The sequence below is a fragment of the Equus caballus genome, chromosome 21, assembly GCF_041296265.1.
Source record: "Equus caballus isolate H_3958 breed thoroughbred chromosome 21, TB-T2T, whole genome shotgun sequence".
Lineage (NCBI taxonomy): Eukaryota > Metazoa > Chordata > Mammalia > Perissodactyla > Equidae > Equus > Equus caballus.
The window spans coordinates 27810489-27836282 of record NC_091704.1 but is presented as its reverse complement, the minus strand read 5'-3'; the positions used below and the strand labels follow the sequence as shown (position 1 = coordinate 27836282).

The following is a 25794-nucleotide window of genomic DNA, read 5'->3' as shown; positions in this document are numbered from 1 at the left end:
ATGTGACAAGTCCAGAATCATCCTGACTTTCTGAATCAGGAGCAAATTTCTCATTGACTCCTAAATCTGATAGAACATCCATCTCTACCCCACGAGATATGAGTTGAGGATGTTTGAAGCCAATTGCAATAAGGAAACTAACAAATTCAACAAAACCAAACATGATTTGTTCCAATATTTTGCCAAATAGGTATCACAGTAGCAGTAGTTGTTATAGTTCTGTATGAAGTACCTACATTATGGTAAAACAGTGCTACGTATTTCATCTTCACAACAAACCCATGTCCATCAATTAGAGAACATAGATGAATAAATTATGGTACATTCATACAATAGACTATTACACTATAATAAAAAGTACTAGTATATACACAAACATGGATAAATATCAAAAACATTTTGAGTGATAGAAGCCAGACAAAAGGAGCGCATATCATATGATCCCATTTATACGATGTCCAAGAAGAGGCAAAACTAATCTTTGGCGATTGAAGTTAGGAGATTGTATGGTGATTATATGGGTATATAAATATATAAAAATTTATCAAGACGCATACTTAAGATTTGCGTATTTTACTGCATGTAAATTATACCTTAATAAAAAGATTTTTAAAAAGTAAATGGATAGAAAACTATTTAGTAGAGAAATACAGAAAGCTATGACATTTGAAATGACTTCTTTGCCAAGTTTATGACATTTGAAGCCATTAATAGATGTCCCTTTTATTTCAGTGGGAGTCAATAAACAGCCACGAAGCCTGAATAATCCCACCCTATATGGAAAACTAATTGGTGGATGAGTTTGAGGTTCTCAGCATCCCAGGCGTTACAATTCTGCTTTGTGATCATTGAAAGTCTCTCGAGGTTGCTAAACCACAAAACACATAAGCTAATACCTTAGGCATGCTCAAAGAGAATTGCTAAATAGCATACATTTGAACACATTCATATTGCCTGGGAAAAAACCAAAGTAGAATTATAGAAGTGTTAATAAAAAATCCCTCTTGAACTCAGTCTCTTGACCCAGGCACTTCGTGAGGAAGCTAATAGCTGCCATCTATAACACTCAGTTTTGCAGGCCAAAGTTCCCTTCAGAAGCCAATTACTTGGGCCACACTGTGGCTTTCTAAAGGAGGGACACAAGTGCCTAGACCCACTACCTGATGCTTGACAGAGCAAGTGTCTGTGTACTGATACACTAGGAGAAAGAGCAAAGTTATGATGTTAAAAAAATAGGGAAAATAAACTCAAAGGGCGTGAAAAGTCTCCTTTCCCATCAAAGATTTACAGTTGCCAATGTCTCGGCATAGCTTGACAATGGGACCTGGGGGCACACTAACCTTTAATAATGGGGAACTGGGCTGTAGACAACCTAGCTAAAAGAATTTCCCATTAGCCCTTTCTGATAGCTGTGAAAGAATCTGGGGTTCTTAGTTAACTGAAATGGCTACAGAATGTGACCCCTAACTTTACCTTCTGCTTCCCTTCCAATGCTTAAGCATATTCCAGAAAATCATACTCCTGATTTTTATATTTCTCAAATACTCGATTCACAAATTATTTTTGCTTCAGAAGGTAATAGCAATCTCTTGAATACATCCTAGGCCTTTTTTCTTGTTATTGGCCACTGTCATCCATGGTTTCTTCTAGCTGCCTTCTGGTACGGACAAGTCATTCCTGTTTCATCTCTCTAAGAGGCAAATTCTTCCCTCCAAAGTATTGAATAAATTTCTGAATGGTAACCCAGGTTTTCCTACACTTCATTCTTAGATTCTTGATTAAGAAGGAAACAAACTTTGAACCAACAGAAACACTATCATGCAGACAATTCTGAACCTCTAAGTTCTTTGGCACTTGGAGACTATTTATTTGTTTTGAGCAACACATTTGAATTTAATTAAATAAGCTTAGCTTTTACCTGAGATTTTTTAATTATATGCATTGCCCAACTACATAGAGATATATTAAATATACTGCACCATTTTCTTTTAAAGGCACGTGATATAACACCAGCATTGAATGAGAAATCATGCTTAGCCACCAAATTTTTTGAAATTTCAAGGTTAATTGAACACATCACAGGCTTAAATTAGTTTATTTTAATTAGAATTAGAATTAGAATCCCTTCTCAAAAGTAGAGAAAGTAAGATAATGATTCTAAGGTAAACCTGCTGTGCAGAAAAGAGCGAACATCAGGTCTGCAACTTTTGTCTTTAGAAAAGCCGATTTGAAAGGTTGGCCCTTAGCTGGCATGTGGGAACGTGGATTTCAGGAAGGCTCCCAACACTCCCGAAATGGTAAGAGTGGCTCCCTTGTACCTAAACTGGTTGTGCAAAAAGGGTGGTTTGTGCTGAACAACTGCTTTCCTTCCGGGAATCTGGAATGTAGGCCCGTGCTGGGCAGAGGGCACACGACTGATAAGCCCCCAGTAAAAATTATGGGCACCGAGTCTATTTTTTATTTCTATTGTTTTTTATTGTGGTAAGAACATTTAACATGAGACCTACCCTCTTAAATTTTTAAGTGCATATTACAGTCTTGTTAACTTCAGGCACGATGTTGCACAGCAGATCTCTAGAGCTTATTCATCTTGCATTATTGAAACTATACACCCGTGGAACAGCAATTCCCTCTCTCCCCTACCCTGGCAACCGCCATTCTCCTGTCTGTTTCTGAGTTTGACTATTTTAGATGCCTCATATACGCACTGAGGCTTTACAGGCTTCTCTGGTAGAAGGCTTCCCTGGTTAACACATTTCACATGTGTTGTCACAACTCATTGCTGGAGGGATTAGGTACATCCTGTCTGACTCCACTGGGAGAGGGGACTCTTGGAAGCTTGTGTCTGCTTCCCTCCGGATTTTGCCCCGTGCAACTTTCTCTTTGTTGATTTTCCTTTGTATTCTTTTGCTGTAATAAATCCCAGCCACGAATGTGACTATTTGCTGAGTCCTGGAGCTCTCCTAGGAAATCATTGAACCTAGGAGTGGTTGTGGTGACCCCTGACGCACATAGTATCTGTCAGTCCTGCCCTCTACACAGATGAACAATAGTGGTGTTCATCCCGAAGAGAGGGGAAATCGGTTTTTTGAGACAATATTTTTCAAAGAATTTTCAGGTCAAGCTACCATATAAAATTCCCACCTGTGTTAGCGTGTCTGATCAATAGGTGCACATTCTTCTTTATGTACACGGTTCATCCCCAAACAAACAAATACATATTTCCTCTTTCTATTTCTTCAAAGTAAGAATTCGTTGTCTTCTTATTTACCTAGTAGTAATTCCCTAAAACCTCTTAATAACAAAGGTCCTTTGAACTGGTCTATAACAATTCAAACAGCAAAATTCAGTAGCTTAGAGGACAGTTACTGGACAAATTTCTTCTGATCACAACTTTCAGAAAAACATAAAAGGTATCTTCCCTAGACATGCCTGGAACTTGGCAGAGAATGAAGAAGACTCATATTGGTGGTATAAAAAATTGTTTTGTTCTTGTAGTCTTAGTAAATACTCAAGAGTCTGCCTGAGTGTGCATCACTGGCTTCCTCCTCATTCTTTTCTATCTAAGCTTCTTAAAAATGCTGCTGGCCAAAAGAAAAAATAATGGACATGCCCACTATCTTCACTTTCATTCATAATTTTTCACCTGGTGACATTGCTATAAAGATCAAAAACTCCATTGCGGGCCCACCCCACAGCCTAGTAGTTAACTTTGGCATGCTCTGCTTCAGCATCCCGGGTTTGGATCCCAGGCGTGGACCTATACCACTCCCTGGCAGCCATGCTGTGGCAGCGACCCATGTACAAAATAGAGGAGGATTGGCACAGATGTTAGGTTAGGGCAAATCTTTCTCAAACAGAAAGAGGAAGATTGGGAACAGATATTAGCTCAGGGTGAATCCTCTTCACTAAAACCAATAACAACAACAAAACCCCCCAAAAATTCCATTGGTAAACAGTAGAAAAAAATAATAAAAACATAAATAATTTACAAAGTAGAAAATACAAATGTTAAGTGATGGAGATGTGACTGTGTGTGATTCTTTAATATGTACTAATGCTAAATAAAACCGTCTCATGCAGGGAACTACAACAGTATTCTGGTAAGCATGTCAGAGTCAAAGGCCAAATTGCTAGGCTCAAGAATACAACTGCATATTTCCTTTGATTCTAATTACAGTACAATCTATTCTTGATTCCAAATTTATTTTGCATCAATCAGCATTGCCTACTGTTTCCAGATATGTATGTGTACATGGTAATTTGTCCATTAGTTCTCATTTGTTAAGAATTTTCCTATTAAATCATGTATGACCAATATTAATTTTACAAGTCCAAGGCCCCCTTGCCTCATACTTATTACCATTCACCAATACCTTTTCAACTCTTCCTTGTAAAACAATTTCACTAAAATGTCTCTTCCTGAAGAGATAGAGACATTACCTGAGAAAAATCATCCTTCTTTCTTTTGGCTCTAGAAACACCATTTGGCTCCCACTTAAACCAAGCAATGTGCTGCAAAATCTCAAAAGATCACAGATGACAATCACCATCCAAAATACAAAATGGGGAAATGTCACCCAAGGGCACTCACCCACTGGAGTCTGCGGAAGTGATAGCAATCAGTGGTAGAATCTTCAGGGGGAGGCTGGTTGGTCTTTGAATGTTCTCTGACTCACTTTTCAAGTCAGCTTGTTCCAACTGTCGGAATGCGAGTGGGGGAAGCTGAACACTGCGGCAAGAAAGTCTCCGTACGAGATAGGGCTCCATTCCTCGGAAAGGGTCTTCCTCCTCATTACTGGAATGCAGTGTTTCCTCAGAGGCCTAAGGCAAAAGTTCAAGAAAGTACAGTAATCAACAGAAGTCCCAGTATTTATCATTACATGATGGCTTTATACTTTCGGAGAAAGAAATTAAGGGAAACTTATACATGAAAAATGCTGACTAGAAAGCAACAACATTAACAGAACAATATTTGGTGGAAAGATTAGAACTAATAACTGAAATCGAGATTTATTGTAAAAATAGTAAATTCATTCACCAGTATATTTAGATATAGCTCAGTTGTTACGATTAACTATCTCCAATAATCTTAGAATTTATGAGCTTTGTACATGAATTCTACAAAATCAAGTGTAAATCAAAATATTTTTCTGCTTTCTATGAAGTGAATTGCAGAAAATTCATTTTAATATATATACACATCTTGACATGTGACGCACTTGTACATACATGCTTATAAAGAAAGAGGTAAAAAACGAGTCATTTTTTTTCTTCATAGTTAGGACCACATTTGTAAGACATATTTTCCTATGTCATATATTACTCAGATGTTCTTTGCAAAGTTTTATAATAAGACTTTTTGAGGAAAATTTTAAAAATGAGGATGTGAAAAAAAAAATCTGAGTACCCAGTAGAAATATATTTAAATCACAGCTGAATTTTGCAAATTAGACCCTTATTATCCAAATGCAAAGATAAATCAAGTATAGAATAAAGTAGAAAATTTAATATTTTGATTCTAAGTGAAAAAATATGCTGTGACATGAGCAATAATTATTTACAGGTGGCTGGCAAGTCTACTCTGGCAACATTTGTTACATCCAAATACTCAGAATGATAGAGTCACCAAATGTTATCAGATATGCTGCGTTTTAGAATCCTTGCATTGCCACTTTGCTATTTGCGTTCTTAAAGTGTTGCTTAATCTCCGTAAGTTTTCTGTTCCTTTATTATAAAAACAGGCATAATATTTACCCACAAGAATTAAACGAGATCATGCAGATCATATGCATAGCTTATTACTTGCAACGTGATAAGCAACCATAAATGGCAATTTCCTGTCCTTCTGCCTTTTATAGGTGAAGAAACTAGCCCAGGGATGCAAAGTACTTTGCCCAAAATTAGCCTGTTGGTTCTAAGTTGAAAGTGCATTGACTTGGCAGAGTCCAGACCTAGTCAGAATTTCTGTTGCCCTCCTTATTATACTACTATCTCTGGCCAAGTAACTTAGGTTCACTGAGGCTGGTTCTCCAATTGAACATTAAGGATAATAATATTTGCTTCTCAGGGTCATTCTCTGGAACAGAGATATGAAGTCGTGAAGACAAACAACTGGTACAGAGTTTGCGCTAAATAAAATGGCAGCTGTTAGTACTATAAGCAGGCTAATTCCCTTTATCTTTTCATAGCAGTGTGCTGCCTTTGATACTTCATTCATCCATATTGTTTTCCAGATAGCAAATTTGTCTCTTTCTGATTTATATCTTGAAAAATGTGAAAGAATACGCAATGGTGGACTCTATTCAGCCTCAGATTTTATTGTTTAATTTTATGGATAAATAGATTAAAAAAGGGCACTCAGAAGGCAAAGAAGAAGTCAAAGCTAAAAACAAAGTTCATTTATTTCGAATCCTAGATATGAAGATCTAGCTTCTGGAAATCTGTGCTTTGAGGAATCTACTTGCTTTGTAAAACAACATAAATAATAATGGCTTAAAAAAGGAGGAAATCCTGCCATTTGCAACAACATAGGTGGAACTTGAGGGCATTATGCTAAATGAAATAAGTTAGAGAAAAAGAAATTCTGTATGAGCCTCGTTTATATGTGGAATATGAAAAAACAAAAACAAACTCACAGAAAAAGATGAGATTTGTCATTACCAGAAGTGGAGGTGGGGGAGAGAAAATTGGACGAAAGTGGTCAAAAGGTACAAACTTCCAGTTACAAAATAAACTACTAGGGTTATAATGGATAACGGGACGACTATAGTCAACACTGCTGTATGGTATCTATGAAAGTTGTTATGACACTAAATCCAGAGAGTTCTCATCACAAGGAAAATATTTTTTTCTTTTCCTTTTTTTTGGTTATCTGTAGGAGATGATGAATGTGAACTAAACTTATTGTGTTAATTATTTCACAATATTTGTAAGTCAAGTCATACTGTACACCTTAAACTTGTACCCTCTGTATGTCAATTTTATCTCAATAAATTGGAAAAAAATTTTAAAATAATAATAATGGCTAATATTTATTGAGTCCTTCTCGAATGGTGCTGTCTTACATATTCCATCTCATTTAGTTTTGACTGAGTTAGGTCCTATTACTTTTCCCATTTTACATATAAAGAAACAGAGACTTATAAAATAGAATGCCTTGGTTACACAGCCTCATGGTTAGTAGGGTAACCCACTGTTCCAGTTTGCCTGGGTCTTTCTGAATTTAGCACTAAAACTCCCATGTCCGGGGAAACCCCACAGTCCCAAGCAACCTAAGATGGCGGATCACCCTACAAGCCAAGATGCAAACCCAAATCTCTTTTTAGTTAAAGCTGGAGCTAATAACAACTACACTGTATACCTCTAACAAGCGTGGTCCCTAGAAGGGTGCATGTTACTAGAAAAGAATAGAACACACACTAACTGACCATAACTTAATAAGCCTCACATTTTCATAAAAAAATAAATAAATAACAGAACTGAGATTAGGACAGCCCTACGTAAACACTGGAAATTGATGACAATCCTTGTTGTAAATCAGGAGACAGGGATTCTAGGTCTGACTCTGTCACTAATTTCTTATTTAGTGTTAAGAAGTCATTTAGCCTTTCTGGGCTTTAGTTTCCTTATAAATTAAGAAATACAAAATAAACTTTAACACCACTTTCACTTCTGAAATAATTCTAATTTTGTAACAGCCAATGGCAAAATCCACGTTTAATGAGATGGCAAATATAGAAAATAAAGAGAAAACATATGCACGTGTAACATTCTTTGCTTTTAGATTAAGACAGGGAGCCTCTGCATGTTTGTGAAGTTCTATGTGTCCATCTAAGGACAGAACTGCAAACTGAACTCCTGCTCTGGGACTGCTAACAGGTCATAATTTGCCTCACAGATTTCTCAAGAGAAGTGAATGTCTTGAGTGTGTAGATACCCTTCTTCAGGATGAAAACGGGAAAGAGGAACAAAGGATGAGACTAGCAGAGCCAACACTGAATGTAGCTGGCCAAAATTCACATCTTTTTCTAAGTGCTGAGTTGCCCACTCTGGCAATAGCATTTCAACTACAGAAATGTTTTATATAACCCAGGTTATCGGATGAAAGACTTAATGCTTGTGGCATATTCTTTTAGACAAAACCTCCTCAAGAGGTAACTTCTTTTGAGAGAACAGCCTCTATTAAAAATAAAATGCAGTGTTTTTATGTTGATGATAAAAATGATAAAGCAGTAAATATTTATATCCTAACATTTCCAGTCAAAAGAAAGTATAGCAAGTGCCTTGTTAAAAATTCCAGATCAATGTGTATCAATATTTCAAAAATAAATAGAACAACTTATCTAGTAGAAGGCGGGAGGTTAAACGGCCTTATTTTGAAAAGAAATGTAAAATCAATTACCAGAGCAATCTATGTCTTATGTTATTGCTGGAAAATGGCATTTTTGCAAGGGGTTGAGGGGAAAGATAGTATTTATAATATCTCAAAACCATAATTTTTCAAATCCCCTGCATGAGAATCACAGAAAGTGCTTGCTAAAATTCAGACCCCCGGGCCCTCTTCCAGATCTGCTGGGCCAGAATATCTGTGAGCAGGGCCTTGGATTCTGAATGAGTTCCCAGCATGATTCTTATGCAGACTAGAATTTGGGAACTAATGGTTTTGACATTTTAGACATAGTCCAATAAGACTGGCAAAGATTCGACTACAAAGATGTTCACTGCAGCTTCTTTATAATAACAGAGAACTGGAGGTAATCTAATTGTACTGAGGGATTGACTTAGTAAGTTTTAATGCATCATATTATGAAATACTATGAGGCTGTTAAAACAACGCAGAAGGATATGTGATCAGTTCGTGACATAATGTTGAGTGGGAAAAACAGATTACAAAGTGATCTCATTTTTGTAAAACAGCACAAAACAAAACCCAACACATATTCACAGAAAAATTCTGGAAGAATATATCTCAATTCTCTAAAATGGCTTTCTCTGGGTGATGGTGTTGGTGATTTTCATATTTTTGTTTATTAATAGTTACTATTCTCTATAAAAATGTGTCATCTCTAGACTAAAAAGTGCAGCAAAAGTCATAATTATAAAACGAAACAACATTCACCCTGCTATTGATGGGAATCAGAAATATAATATGAATAAGAGATCCAGCTTCAAGATACGCAATATCAAAAGAGAAAAAATGCTAAAATATTTTAGTTTGATACATACCTATTAATTTGTAATGAAATGAAATCCTCTTTGGTAATTAACTAACTTATTTAGAACAGTTGAAAGAAAAATTAAGTAATTCTTTTCACTGTTAGGATAAATATTTCTCTGAAAGTCATACCTAAAGAAAGCAATTCCATAATAACTGAGTATTACAGTGAATGAGTGAACATTAAATATCTTCTTCTTCTTCTTATTGTCCTTTAATTTCTTTCTTCTCTCTTTTTCCTCCCAAAGTAGATAGCAAATCGCTTGACCAGGCCTTTAGTGCAGGGACATCCCCACAACTACCATGAAATAAATTTCTGTGGTTGCTGATAATCTCACAGTTTTTGATATTTTTTCATATGTGTATATAAAAATAAAATTTTCTCCAGAGAAATTATCTTAAAATGTATACACATTGGCATCGTAGGAGAGAATGTTTCTTTCTGGGCACGCAGCTAGACCACATTTCCAGACTCTCTCGCTGGTAGATGTAGACACATCAACAGTGTTATATTACACACGATGGATTATCAGCAGAGGAAATGTGTGCCACCTTCACACCTGACTCAGAAAAACTGTGAGTGTAAGTCCTCATTTCTCTCCCCCTCTGTAAGTTCTTGCCATGTATTGAAGACAATGGAGACAAAAGATGGAAGAAGTCATGGTTCCTAAATCATGATTCAGAGGAGAGCCACTTGCCAATCAAGAATGCTTAATTTGGGCTACATGGGCCATGAATAATTTTCCATTGTGGCAAACCACTAAAATTTGGGGTTTCCTTGTTACAGCTGGTGCTATGTTATATATATAATCACATCTCTACTTTTTGATTCAAGTTGTCTTAATCTTGACATCATTCTATCCTGGTTAATTCCTTAATTAAGTATTTATTGAGTATCCACCACCTTCCAAGTTTGTGTGGGGTGCTGGAAATATGGATGGACTGGGCACTGCCTTTCGCTTACGTGCTTATAGTCCATTTGGGGACAAAGCTAAATAGATAATCCCCAGCGTGTGATAAGAACAATAACAGAGGACTTTGGGTTCTTTAGCAGCACATAGGTAGGGTGAACACTTCTGTGAGTGAAAGGCGCTGCTAGCGAGAAGTGACATCAATGAAAAAAGAAAACTGGGACTATCTCAGGCAAACTAAGATGTATAATTACCTTGTAAATCGGGCATTTCTTTTCGTTTCCTGTCTACTTCTCCAATCAGTTCCATTTAGTCTCATTGCTGGATCCTCTAATAACTGTCTCTTAAATCTAGGCATTCTCCAAGATGCTGTCTTTCAACCACTGCTCTTCTCATCCTACACACCTCAGGAGCTTCCTGGGTGAAATCTGAAACTGGCTGCCACACACAGAGGGTGAGCAGATACTGAAGAAAGAGGTAAATCATTCCAGATTGGCAGGTGGCAGGGGAACTTACATATGAAGCTTGTCTTGGGCGGCTGCAAGATGAGGAGATCTCGGCGACTGCCCACCCAAATCTTAAAAGTTTGTATAGACACTTAACTAGGTTCAGTCATGCATTCAGTCCAGATGGTCTCAACAACACGTTGCTCTCTTAAGCCTGTGTTCTTGAAAATGGCTCCCACTGTGGGAACGGTGGGGAGAGCATACATTCCAAGGACAGGAGAGGGGGTAAGGGACCTCTGATTGCTGGAGTCCCGCTTGCAGGTCAGCTGGTGGTCACATCCTCTCGATGACCTCCTCCAACACTCCAGCCTCCTGACCGGCTCTTACAATCTTGCATGCCCCCTCTTCCGCAATGTGCCCTGAGCGGTCAGCAAGGGGTTTTATTAGAATGCGGGTGGCTAGTTTGGTGGCTCTTGGGCTGCATTGGAGGCAGATACCACAGCAGCAGTATAGGCACATGCGAAAGAAAAAACAGATCAAGATAATGATTCCCAAAGTAAGTAAAAGTTTTTTTCCATCAGGAGCCGCATGATCTGAATCACTGATTTATTGAGTCCCTTAGGCTGGGGATCGGATCACCCAGGGTGTTCACGCGCGTCCTCATGTGATTTAATAAAGAGGATATGTTAGCAGACTCATCAGGTGCGAACACACAACACTGTTTGGATGATAGCACAGGTGCCTCCTTGCAAGGCAGGAATAATATCGAGAGCCATCCTATTTTGGAGGACAGCTTTTCTCATTAGAGACAGTTCAGTGTTCAGTAAAGATAGGCTTTGCTGGCTATCGTTTAAAGCTTGCTGGGAGAATTTCGTAAGGGCTTCTGTGTCAGCTATGATGTCCTCCAGGCCAAGGAAGGGGATGAAGCTGGTGGCCAAATGATTGTACCATTAAAAAACAGAACACGTCCATATGGCCTTGAGTAAAGGAAGGTTGGCAATTGTTGTTAGCCTGGGACAGATTCTCCTTCGTGTCCAGGGAAAACCCAAGGTGCAGTGGCCCAAGCACCCAGATGGATGCCACAGCCAAAGATTTGTGCCACACAACCGCTGGGTCCCCTTCCAAGCTACCCAATAAATATTTGGGCAGTGTGACCAGTCAGTGCCAAACCAGTCGCTATTCTTTAATGTGACAAATGACTACACAGCTCTGGTAATACCCTTCCCACATCCCTGGTGTTAGTTGGGTTAGTTCTGTTTAGATTGATTTTTCTGTTCCCAACATAGGGGTGCCCAGGTGCCCAAATGTTCATAACCTGGGGTGAGCCACATAAACACATCCCAAATCTGAGCATAGCCACCCATGGCACTGATGGTGGTAATTTTAGGACCCTTCCAGTCTGCAGTTTGATGGGCTGCTTGTGTAGTTTGACAGAAAAAAGTACCCATGCCCAGTGTTATTGATAGTGTGTGCCACAGGTCAGGTTTTTGGATCAGTATTGATAATAGCAGATGAATTAAGAGTACTAGTCCTAGTTGTTCTTCCTTAAGAACTGCTTTAGAGCCTTCCGATGCCCTCCCTGGAGTAGGGATGACCACCATGGCAATCCTGATGAGCTGGAGAGGGGCAGCTGCCCACGTACTCTACAACTGGATTGTTTTCCTTTGCCAGGCATACAACTGGGCCCACTGTAAAAAGGTTTTTCCATCAGGCGCCCATCCTGTGACCAGACACCACAGGAGCAGCAGAAGTCTAAGGTCAAAAAGACAGATATTTGGTAGGAACTTAGATGGGAAGGTCTTCCCCTTCTATAAGAATTACACTTGTGGCCTGATCCTTAGATGTTAACGTGGCTGCAGCTTTAGGAAATTGACCTGATTGGGCATACCATATATACTGGCTGGAGGAGGCAGCAATGTCAGGCATGAGCAGATGGACTGGGAGTGGGCTATGCCAGACTAGGACCCCTCCTTCTCCCTTCTTTCAATGGTGTATGTTCCATTTCAGGTACAGTGTGTTTCAACAGGTCCAGCTTGAAGCAGGGCAATGGGATCCCAGTGGAGACTGAGTAGTTCCCCCTCACCCAGGGGTGTGAAGTAACTCACCCATCCCAATGGGATGGCCCATTGAAAATTCTAGCAGATAATGCCTTCCCCAGGTATGATGGCACTTGGTATTCTTAGCAGCATAGTACAAGGATCTGTGGTGAGAGTTAGGGCAATGGCTGTTTCCCAAGACTTCCATACGTTTACGGTATTGGGTCTCTCAGCAGGGATCCCCAGTCTGGCATGTGGGGCAACAGGCCCTACTAGTTCATCATTCAAATGTATTAAAGTCTAAGATAATACTTCAGTCCACCTGGCCAAGGTGGATTTACCTGTTAGTAATTTAATCTGCTGCTTTAATATTCCATTTTTCCTTTCTACCAATCCTATTGCTATGGGTTATGGGGGGGCAGAACCTCCATTCAATGTCATGTTCTTTTGCCCAGTCTTGCACATCATGACCTTTGAAATGTGACCCCTCATCACTGCCTATTCAATGAAGGTATCCATTCATGATACTCAGCTTCTCCAATCCCCTAATGTTGGCAGCATGGTTTGCAAGGTGACAGCGGAAAGCTTAGGTTAGCCCAGACACAGTGTCCACACAAACCAAGGCATATTTAGAACCCTCACTCAGAGGAGGGGCCAGTATAATCAATTTGTCAACCCCTCACCAGTTAGGAACTCCGGTGGATGACTCTAGACTCCTTTGGTAGTTGCCTTGGGCATTGTTTAAAACACATAGGACATGCTGTTACTGCATTGACCAAATCACTGTATTTCAAGAGCAGTCCAGTATCCTTGTCAATATGCCATCCCACCCAGGTGCTGTGGTGACTCATTCTGCTGTATCTACTGAAGGGTCAGTTGCTAGGGCTTGTACCAGGGCTAGGGGATCAGCTTCCTGATTGGCACGGGGTGTCAGTGCCTTATAAACTGGGACGTGGTAGATGGTGAGGACTGCCTCAGGTTCTTACAGGTGAACTCAAATGTCTTTTTAAGTATCTTGACCCCACAAAGACTTATTTATGATCATCCACCCCTCAGCTTCTCACTGTCCAAGCCATAGGGTTAATCTCTTTACAACAGCCAACTGTCTGTGAGAAGGGTTAATGACCTAAGTGGTCACCAGCCAAAGTGCTCTGAGTTCAACCCACTGGCTACTGTGGCTTGTTCCTGTTTCTATCCAGATGATGTCAGTGTTTGGCTGATTAGAGACTACAGTCCATGTTGGGTTGCCCCAACCAGACCCATTTGTATACGAGGCATCAGCGGGAATTTCCCTCAGTCTCTCTCTACAGAGTGCAGGGGCCGCCACAGGAATAGGGGCGGGGGCATTTGATGGATCTACAAACTCTGCAGGGCCTAGTAGCACCTGCATTTCTAGAGACAGTGGGCTGGCATATTAAACCAGCTGGTGTTCTGGGGTGTCCTTGTACTCATGCGGTGGTCCACAAACATCTAACATATGGGCCACACCTCCCCACACAGAGGTCAAAGGCCAAGCTGAGATTTCCCCTGTGAATGCCTCTTTCCCAAGATCCATTTCTCCAATCTCCTGGCTGGCTCTACAGTGTTGGCTCAAAACCTTGGGAGCTTCCTGGGGGAAATCTGAAACTGTCTTCCATACATGGAGGACAAGGAGAGACTGAAGAAAAGAGCCAGGCCACTATGGATTGGTAGGTGGCAGGTTTAATAAGCAAGGGAACTTACATACGAGGCTTGTCTTGGGTGTCCACAAGATGAGTAGATCTCTATCTTCACCCACAGAATCTTAACAGTTTACATAGAGGCCTTAATGGGGTTCAGTCGCATGTACTATCCAAATGGTCTCACCAACACACTGCTCTCTCAAGTCTGTGTGCTTGAAAACAGTTCCCACTATGGGAATGGTGGGCAGAACATACATTCCAAGGACAGAGGAGAGGATGAGAAGCCTCTGATTGCCTGGATCAGCTCATGGGTCAATCAGCAGTCATGTTCTCTTAATGACCTCCTCCAACGCACAGTTAGGTGAAAATATTATCCAAGACAATGAGTGCAAATAGCTTCTGCCTTTTTATTTATGACCCCGAGTCAGCCTTCTGCCTGCCAGTTGTTGTGGAATGATTTGCTTGTGTGTTTATTCCCTTTGTTAGCTTGGGCACATCTGGAAGGATGGGAGCATAGCATAACAACTTTTGCACCTCCAGTACTCATCCAGTGCCTAAAACAAAACATATGCTACATAAACCTTGTTGAAGGAAAAAATGAAGAAAATAGACAAACTTGACTCTATTTCTTCAACTGTAAGAAACCGAGAAATGGGTAAATAGTATTACATATTGGAAATACTAGTAATGTTGTGTTTGTAACTATTAATATAAATTAGGTAGAGGCCACAGCACAAAACAAGGAATTTATTTTAAAATTTCAAGACTTCAGTCACTCAAATTGCTTTGGTCTATCCCTATGTTGAAACTTCTTTCAACTACATATACATTATGATAAGTATTTTCATCTAATTTCTTAAAATAGGAATGAAGGACTTTAGGCACTCAGTACTTCCAGGGTACCGATGCTATGCAGAGCATTGTAGAAGTTAGTATGTTAAATAGTTGTATAGGTTTTCAGGAAAAGAACGAATTAAGCTGAGCAAGGTTTTTATCACTTCCAATGTTACATTCCTTTTTCCTGTCTAACTGGTTTGCTGCATTATTAAGCTCTGAAATAGTAAAGCTCCCCACGCCTGAATTCATAGTATAAACAAGACAATTTTTGAAAACTGAACCAACTCTTTAAGGACTAGAATATAATCTAAGAGGTTACTATTGCAATGAATTGAAGATCATACTCACAATCTAAAAGTACTATGTACCAACAGTAGACACTGTCTATATAGGTTATTCTGTTATGTCTCCATGAAATTGTTCACAATACGTTAAAGCAATAATTGGAAATCTTCCTTTAGATTCTCTAAGCCTTATGCCAAATGTTTTCCCCCTTATCTCATTACTCATTACATGTGTTTTTTCTTAAAATCCAGTGCTAAAGTTACCCAAATAATCTTATAGGAAACTCACAAGTCAAAGCAATAAAGATAAATACCTAAGGTCTTTTAATATTGAAAAGGGCATTGTACCGAATTAACACAAACCATTTTCAAATGTATCTTTGTATACTGATATAGAAAAGGCACTCTTGCAAAAATGAATTCCATATGAAAACGAAAATTTCCACCCCAGGTTAACACAAAGATAGCAGATAGTTCTCAAACATCTACAGAACATAATCCCAATATGGGCTGTGATTTAAAACTGATTGGAAGAGACAGAAATCACTGACATCTGTCTAAAGCCATGTCCTATAATGCAGTCATCAAAAATAAAAATTTCCTAAAAGGAACTACATATTCTCATCAAGAAGAAAATCTGTCTGAGACTCTAGGATTCAATTAACCTTCCGTAAATAGCATTGTACCTTTCCTGGGTGACCTTAAAAATGAAGCAGATTCTATTTTCTTAACAGAAAAAAGAAATAAAATTTAAGGAAAAACATGAGTTCTATTAATTATTTACTTCGCAATGATATATAGTAATAAAATCACAACTGCAAAAAAAAAAAAAAAAAAGAAGCTAACGTTGTATTGGCCCCTGAAAATCAAGTCTTCCTAGACAAGTGGATTACAATTTAGCTGGCTTATTCTCTCAGTGTTTGGAAAAATCTCTCACTTGAGTAATCAGGTGCCAAACCACAACATTAAGGGGAACAAAGATCTATTGGCTTTATTTTCAAGACTTATTTAAATACTAATATCAATCAAAAATGTATTTACAAACATGAAAGCAAAAACTAGAACTACCCTTTAAGAGAAGGAATATTTATGATAATAAACTAGAATGCTGTAATTCTAGAATAAACAAACAAAGACTCAGGTGTAGGGAGGAAAGGGGAGAGAAAGTACTGCTAACTTTCCTCTTCACATGGAGGGAGCTAGAAATTATACTTTTGCTTTTGGCTTTGATGTTCAGATAACTATAAAGTATTTCATAAATAAACAAACTATGGATCAAAAGAATATTTATATTAAGTATACATTCAACATTCTACTCAATGGTGAAACATAATGTGTATTCTTATTAAAATAAGGAATAACACAAGGATGCTCCCCACCACCTCTTTTATTTAGCATTATTAATAATATTTATTGTATTACGTGTTCTGTATAGGTAGCTACTTGATCCTTGTAGGAAAAAAATGCCTTAAGGGCTGTTACCACTTCCAATTTGCAGATTTGGAAAATATGGCTTAAGGAAGTTAATTTGCCACTTAACTTCCACTTTAGGGAGAGGTTACAGTGACAGTATTAGGAAATAGTGAAGCCAGGTTTTCAGACTAGGTTTGCTCAACACAAAGCTCATGGTTTTAACCCAAATGCAACATTGCCCTCACTTTTCAAGAACTTCTGGCCAATTCAGTAATGTGGAAGATAGAAATAAGGGGCACAAAACTGTAAGAAAGATGAAGAAATTATTATCATTGTTTGATTGAAATCTGGTTTAATGTAGGAAATCCAGAAAATTCAACTGAAAAATACTTGGAAAATAGAATATTTGGGTAAATTTGTCCAGTTATAAAATAAAATATGTAGGATTTTCCTTTATAAAAATCAAAGACCTGTTGTTAAAACTACAATGAAAAAAATCTCATTTATTAAAAAAATCTTTAGGAATAAGCTTAAAAATAAATAGGCATAATCTATATTAACAGATCTACATGAATTTCCCAAGACTTACATAATCAAGCCTGATATTTCTTGAAATTATTTTCTAGGTTTAATGTCATTGCAAAAACCCCTCAATTTTCTCCCCTTTTTTAGGGTATTTGAGAGGTCTTCAACTAAAAGAAAACAAGAGATGAAACAAAAAGGATATTTTTTAAATAAAAAATAATATGAGGATGGTCTTGCCCTACTCCATATAAAATTGTACTATGAAATTGTACTATAAGACTACAATAACAAAAATAGTTTAGTACTTGCAAATAATCAACAGAAAGATCAGTGGAATAATACAGAATTCCCTTAAATATTTCTTATATAAGAACTTAATATGTGTTAAAGGAAACACTATTAACTAATGGTGATGAAACAATTAAATAAGTGCTGGGGAAAGTGGCTAGGTAGACCATGTGAGATGAAATAAAAAATATTAACTATTAAAAAATAGTAAATATTAGAAAAGTAAGCCATAGAGTGATGTTAGTAAGATAGCAAAACAGGAAGCTCCCGACCTCATTCCCTTACAGAGACACCAACTTAACCACAGTATACAGTCCATAATGCCTCCCTGAGAATTCCAGAAACCAGGTAAGAAGTTGAAGTACCCTATGCAAGTTCAAAGCCAAGAATGGCTGCATTGAAATGGGTAAGAAAAGCCATTTCATCTCAACCATGACAGCCCTTCTCCCCAGACAGCACAGGTTGGTGCGAATGGGAGAAAAAGCTTTTTTTGGGGGTGGGGAGAGAAAGAGAAGAGTGGAATGTACATCCAATGTTCCACCTTTAGGGAGGAATAGTTCAAGGGACTGGATTCTGTCCCGCCTGACTCAGAGCACTGATGGGGAAGCAGAATACTTTGAATGTGTAGAGGTTACTATCAACAAAAGAGAGCTCAGTAGTCTTAGAAAACTTGCAGTCCTCCAGACACCAGAGGGAATGGGAGATTATAAGCTCCTGAAAAATAAGCTGGCAAACCTCATTAATTAAGAAATTACATGCACAAGTCCAGGGAAGATGCATCCTCAGAAAAAGCTTCAGAATTTCAGCCATGCTGGCTGGTGAAGGTCCTCCCCTCTACAAAGCCAATCTAGAAAGACTGGGAGAGGTGGTTGCTGTTTAAAGTGCACAAATCACAGCAAAAAATAATAGGACACATGAAGAAATAGGGAAGCATAGCCCATCCAAAGGAATAAAATGAATTTCCAGAAATTGACGCTAAAGAAATGGAGATCTATGAATTACCTGACAAAAATTCAAAATAATTTTCTTGAAGAAGCTCAATGTGCTACATGAGAACACAGAAATAGAAATAAATGAAATCAGGAAAATCATGTACAAATGAAATGAGGATTTCAACAAAGAGATAGAAACTGTAAAAAAGAACCAACAGAAATTGTGGAACTGATGAATACAACAACTGAATTGAAAAATTCACTAGAGAGATTCAACAGGAGACTTAATCAAGCAGAAGAAAGAATAAGCAAACTAAAAGATAGGTCATTTGAAATGAATGTGTCAGAGGGGAAAAAAAACCCAGAAAAAATGTTAAGAAATCCTAAGGGACTTAGGGCATACTATGAAATGGGCTAATAAATGCATTATGGGAGTCCCAGAAAGAGAAGAAAAAGAGAAAGTGGCAGAGAGCTTATCTGAAGAAATAATGGCTGAAAACTACCCAATTCTGAGGAAAGAAATGGACCTCCAAATTCAAAAACAAAAAGACTCTAAGTTAAACTCAAAGGAGCCTACACTGAGACACATTATAATCAAACTGGCAAAAGTCAAAGACAAAGAGAAAATCAAAAGTAGCAAGAGACAACTGACTCATGACATAAAAGGTAGCTCCCAAAAGATTGCCAGTGAATTTCTTAGCAGAAACATTACAGGCCAGAAGAGAATGGGATGATATATTCAAAGTGGTGAAAGAAAAAAAGTATCAACCAAGAATACTACATCCAGCAAAATTGTCCTTCAAAATGAAGGAGCTATAAAGACCTTCCCAGATAAACAAAAATTGAGGGAGTTCATCACTGTCAGATCACCTTATAATGATTGGTAAAGGGAGTCTGTCAGGTTGAAACAAAGGACAGTAGAAAACAACATCAAATAATATGAAAATATAAAGCTTTCTGGTAAAGATAAATATTTAGACAAATACAGAATCCTGTGGTGCATAAATCAGTTTAAATTCTGGTATAGAATTTAAAAGATAAAAGCATAACTATAAAACTGTATTAGTGAATACAAAATGCAAAAATATGTAATCTGTGAAGTTGATAACATAAAGTGTGGGGGGAAATGTAAAGGAGTAGAGTTTTTGTATATGATTGAAGTTATCAGTTTAAAATAGATTGTCATAACTATAAGATGTCTTATGTAATCCCCATGGTGACCACCAAGAAAATATCTATAGAAGATGCACAAAGGAAAATGATAAAATATTTGTAAATAATATATCTGATATGGGGTTAATATCCAGAATATATAAAGAACACTTTAAAACTCAACAATAAAAAATTAAATAACTCAATTTAAAAAATGGGCAAAGGACTTGAATAGAAATTTCTCCAAAGATGATATACAAATGGTCAACAAGCATATGAAAAGATGCTCAACATCACTAATCACTGGAGAAATGCAAATCAAAACCAGCATGAGGTATTACCCCACACTTATTAGTATGGCCACTATCAAAAAAACAAAATAACAAGTATTGGCGAGAATGTGGAGAATTTGGAACCCTGTATGGTGTTGCTGGAATTATAAAATGGTGTAACTGCTTTGGAAAATACTATGGAGGTTTCTCCAAAAAATCGAAATAGAACTATCATGATCTAGCAGCCCCAATTCAGGGTATTTATCCGAAAGAACTGAAAACAAGAACTCAAGGAAATATTTGCACACCAATGTTGATACTAGCACTATTCACAATAGCCAAGAAGTGAAAGCAACCCAAATGTCCATCGACATAAGAATGGATAAAGAAAATGTGATATACACATACAATGGAATATTATTCAGTCTTAAAAAAGAACAAATTCTGTCAAATACTACAACATGGATGAACTTTGAGGACATTATGCTAAGTGAAATGTCAGTCATAAAATATCAAATATTGAGTGATTGCACTTGTATGAAGTTTCCTAAGTAGTTAAACTCTTAGAAATAGAGAGTAGAATGGCAGTTGCCAGGGGCTAGGGCAGAGGGGGAGTGGGGTTTTGTCAGTCAGTGGGTATAGAGTTTCAGTTTTGCAAGATAAGAATATTCTAGAGACTGTTGCACAACACTGTGCATATAGTTAATACTACTGTACTGTACACTTAAAAATGACCATTAAGATGGTAAATTTTATGTGTTTTTTAACACACAAAAATGCAAGCCATAAGAATAAAATATAAGCAAACATTTCATTGCTCTTGGGATGGGGAAGTGATTATAAACATAAAAGTGGAAGCAATCACAAATTAAGTGAATTTTAAAATATTGGAAACTTCTATTTATAAAAATCTGTAAGACTTCAGGTAGATGAAAAACTGAGAAAATATTAGCACCTGGTATGTCAAATGGTTAATATACTTAATATGCAAATTCTTTTACAAATTAGTAAAGAAAACACTATTCTCTCAATAGAAAAACTAGCTCAGATCATGAGAAATTCACAGAAAAAATTTGGGTCATCCTTCTGATAATAATAAATTCCCATGAAATCATTAATATGTTCCCATTTTTGACCCATTATGTTGACAGCATTTTTTAATGATAGTAATATTATGATGAATCAAGAGCTCACATGAATGACTAGAGGAACAAAAGAGGAAAGAAACTTTCTGGAAAGTCACTTTGCAACATTCATTAAGAGCCTTAAAAATCATTCATGCCCTTTAACCTAGTAATACCACTTCTCTGGAAATTACCCCAAGAAGACTGTCAGCAGAGCATCTGCAAGTTTTGAATAAGGGTATTGTAATTTATAACATGATTAAGGGTAAAAACTTTGAGACAATCAAAAGTTGTCCAGCTATAAATGACTTTAAAGATATATCATATAATAAATACTAAGTAGCTGCTAAAAAGAATTTACTGAAGAAATTTAGACAGTATTCAGTCAAACGGAAAAGACAGGAGCCAATCGGATCTACATATCATGTTCTCAAAATTTATGATACACACACACACTGCTAACAGACTAGAAGGAAATAGATCATAATGATTATCTTTAGGTTGTTATCTTAGGGTTATCTAAACCACTCACATTCAAAACTAATTATACATAATGTGCAATTTTTGAAACCAAAGAACCAGCTATTGAACTTGACTGCATTCTGAGACAATAGATGTGACTATTTCCCTGATTTACTATCCCCATGCAATGCTTTGTATCCTGTTATTGATACTCTGTTCCTCTCCTCTCTCCACCCACAATACTGACAAGAAATGTGGAGGTGAACAGGAAGGAAAAGGTTCAAAGAGACAAGGAGTAGGAATAGGAGGCAGAGGAAGTGCTAAGAATTTAAGAAATCTAAGGGGAAAAAAAGTTGAGACTGTGAAGAGAGAATTAGATGCGGGAAAACAGCAACAAACACACTGGAAATAATTATGGTTAGTATTACATGTCTTTAGGAAATGAAAATTTGAAAAAAACCCCTGCATTTCAAAATATGTTTATCCTCCCCAAATAATGAAATGTAAGTCATTCATCAAGCCTTTGGATTCAACTACTAACTATAGAAAATTCAAGGGACAAGTGACTACGTTAAAAAACACCATAGGGATGCTGTCTGCAAATCCAGCCTGTGAGAAACCCTATAGGTTATATGACCCAGTTTTCTCCAGAAAAAATTGCAGAGAGGGAGAGAGAGGAAAGTAAGGAGAAATTTATAGTCTAAAAGAGAATTAAGGTATATAATAATTTCAATCTATTTACCTTGTTTGGAACATATTTCAAACAAAAAAAATTTAAAGTATTTTAGAAGTCAGAGAAATTTGACGTTACAAAATTATTAGGAACATTTACTGGTGTTTTAATGTTACTGAGGTAATGTTTAAAAGATTATTTTTAGACACATACTAAAGTACTTACTGATGAAGTAATGTTATGTGTTGGATTTGCTTTAGAATAATCCCAGCAGAGGGAAACGTGGGTGGAGACACAGATGGAACAAGAACGGGCTATGTATTGGGAATTGTTGAAGCTGGTTGATGAGCACTTAGAGTGTATTATACTATTCTCTCTACTTTTGCATGTATCTGCAATTTTCCATTATACATTTTTTTAAATATAAAAACTCATTAGAATTTTCTCCTTTTAAATCAAGGAAGGAGAAACACGATGCTGTGCAAAGAGGAGGGGTCCCAGTGAGTACAACAGTCACTAACATAAAATACTGCTTATATTACCATTTTACCTAAGGCTGGCTCTAAAACTGAGGTTAACACTGTCTGTTCACCTTGCCCTATGAAGAGGCTGTGAAAACCAATTACAACAAAGTCATAAATTGCTAAGTATTCATCAGAGAAAGTAGCTGTGTACATTCAACACATAATGATGACGATGATGATGATGATATAGGATTCTGAGGTTATTCGGTACCACTCTGTGACAGGAACTTCTCCATTGCTGATTATCTGTGCCATCAAAACGATGATTCACCCCAACTATCCACTAATCTCTACACAATTAGGAGCTGCTTTTCTTTCTTTGTCCTGAAGCTAAATACTCAGAGGAAAATGTTACCCCTTATAAATAACATTTAGCTAAAATCAATTACCATATCCCCTCCAAATAAACTGAAAATTTCCCAGAATTTAATAAGTTATTGCTTTTCATAGTTAGCATTCATCCCCTCAGGACTGCATTCTAAACACATTCATCCCTGGCACTCAAAATCAAGGCTTTAGACTTTTCTTTCCTTCAAGGTTACAAACCAATTTTTCCTTTTACTTGATTTTGAGAAGGTTAAAATTGCTAGAGCTTCACAATAGAAGGCGCATAGAATGTTTACAACAGACATTTAAAAACGAGACGCTTAATTTCGTTCCTTTGTCACATTTGGCCTCTAAATATTCTTTTCTAGGTTAGTTGTAAGATGATTTTTCAGAATGTCACCTTCAGTAACAACCCCAAACAATGAAAATTGAAATCAGTTCCCAATGGGTTGATTTGCTATCATTGGTTTCCTTGAAGGATAGAATAACAAATGACTCTAAACCTCAAGGCAATATGGATTTTATGTTAGATTACAAATACCACGGGATAAAAATGCATTTTCATCACATAGGAACGATTAACCATTTCTTAGCTGGCACAAAACAGATGAAAAGTGCAATAAACACAGACATCAATATGGATACAAGATATAGTCAAACATCAGAAAACTCTTAAACACTTGGTTATTTCAACCAAAAAATGCAGCAAATCATTTCTGTGTCTATACCAGAAATAAATAATTGGCCAAATGCTTTGCCTATCAGGTTTGTTACCTCAAGTACACATTCTACTTTACTTTTACTATGTTTAAAATTTGAGGTAAAATACATAATTTCATTCCATGTCACTTGCCTGATAGACTCTCAGGGTTGGATGTGATTTAAATTCCATCTAGTTGAATATTCCCTTTATTCCATGACCCTCCACAAATGTAGCTAATTGATTTTTCTCACAGCACTGGCAAGTAGACCATGATTCTACCCTTGAACATCTTCCATCATGGAATCTGCAAACCTATAATGAGCACCTACCGTGTGGCCACACTGATCGAGGTCCTTGGAAACAGCTGTAAACAAAATGGACAAAGATCTCCGCTGTCAAAGAGCCTACATTCCACCAGCTCCTGGAATGGGACTCACAACTCACAACCCGTTTTACTTCATTTATTCAGTAAGTAGTCACTGAGCATCAGTGCAGGTCAGAAACTCTTCTCGGTACTGACGAATCAAAGATGAATAAAACACAGCAGGTCTCAGGTCACTGTGAGACAGTTTTTTGATATATTTAATGGGAATTTTCTTCTCCATTACTCCCACCAGTGTTTAGCTCTCTGAGGTCACAAAGATTAGGATTAATTGCTCTGCTCTATGAAAGCCCTCTAGATACATTTGTGTCTCCCCCACCTCCAACCTTCTTTCACAGGTCATGCATTCGTCAGGGCTTTTCTTTCAGGTACCAATCACTCAAATTCCTATAGCAGCCAGGAATTTAAAGCAAATGAGTGAAGTGGGCTGAGGGGAACACAATGACAGGATCACTGTATCTCCACGGTTGGTTTCCATACAAGACCGCAAGAGCAGAATCCAGAAATCTAATTTTAATGAGACATCTATCGACTCATTTTGAAACATCTGATACTAATTCAAATTTCTAAAAACCCCAAGCGGGCCTAATAAAACACGTCTGGGGGCCACAAGTTTGAGTCCACAGCTTTAGATATTCTTCATATGATGTAGTTTTGACTTCTCTCTCTATAACAATTACAAGTCTTTAATACGCTCCAGCTTCTCAATGTTCTCCTTAAAGTGAATTGCCCAGGATTGGCATCACAGTTCTAGGTATGGGAGAACCAACAGAAATATAGAGCCAAATCATCATCTTTCCTATCTCAGACCCAGTTCCACTCATGAATCCCGAGAACGAATGAGTATTTTGTGAGATGGGGAAACTCACATCATATTCTTGATTCATTCTTATTTTAACCACCAGATCTCCAGTTGCTGGTAAGCTAGGTCTCCTCTCTGCCCCTATTGCTCCTCAAGCAATATTAATTAGTACTTCCTTCTTTGGTGTTTTAGTCTCATATTTTCACTTTTTAAGTTTTGTTTTATTATATTTACCTCTCTCCTCCAGTCTGTCAAGCACTTTTTGTATGTTGACTTTGTTAATGACCGTACTAGTTGCTCTTCCCATTTTTGCCTCCTCTCTGGATTAGCTCCTTATTCTGTTAATGCAACTACCAAAATTAATGATAAAAATAGTGAAGATAAGAGGCCTAAAGACCAAATCCTCTAGTTGATTATTAGAAGTCTCTCTCTAAACAAGTTGATTCATGACAACGGCCATTCAGTTATGACTTTGTTTAATGGTACCATCAACTGCCTTTCTACATCTTAATCACAAGTTTATATGAAAGACTTTATCAAACGCTTGCTGAAATCAAGGTAGACAGTGGGCATAGCACTCCTCTGATATCCTGGTCCTGCGGGAAAAGGAAATTAGTTTAATCTGATATGATTTACTCTTAGTGACCTAATACAAACTCCACATAATCAACCACTTTCTTTTCCAAATGCTCACAAGAAATGTTTTTAAAGATTAATGTTAGAATTTTATCTAAGATTAATCAATTGATTCATTCACCAATTCAACAATTATTTATTGATTGTCTATGTTAAGCACTGAAAATACAGAAGAGACAGACAAAAA

General features: G+C 37.4%; 1 protein-coding gene across 19 annotated transcripts in view; it reads right to left on the bottom strand.

Moving 5' to 3' along the window:
• The window catches only part of PDE4D (phosphodiesterase 4D), a 1371041-nt gene that overhangs the window by 879598 nt on the left and 465649 nt on the right, over positions 1-25794 (bottom strand). For all 19 annotated transcript variants that reach the window (XM_070245831.1, XM_070245829.1, XM_023625252.2 and 16 more), the window contains 1 exon segment: positions 4595-4824. In XM_070245831.1, coding sequence (XP_070101932.1) covers positions 4595-4824 — 230 coding nt within the window.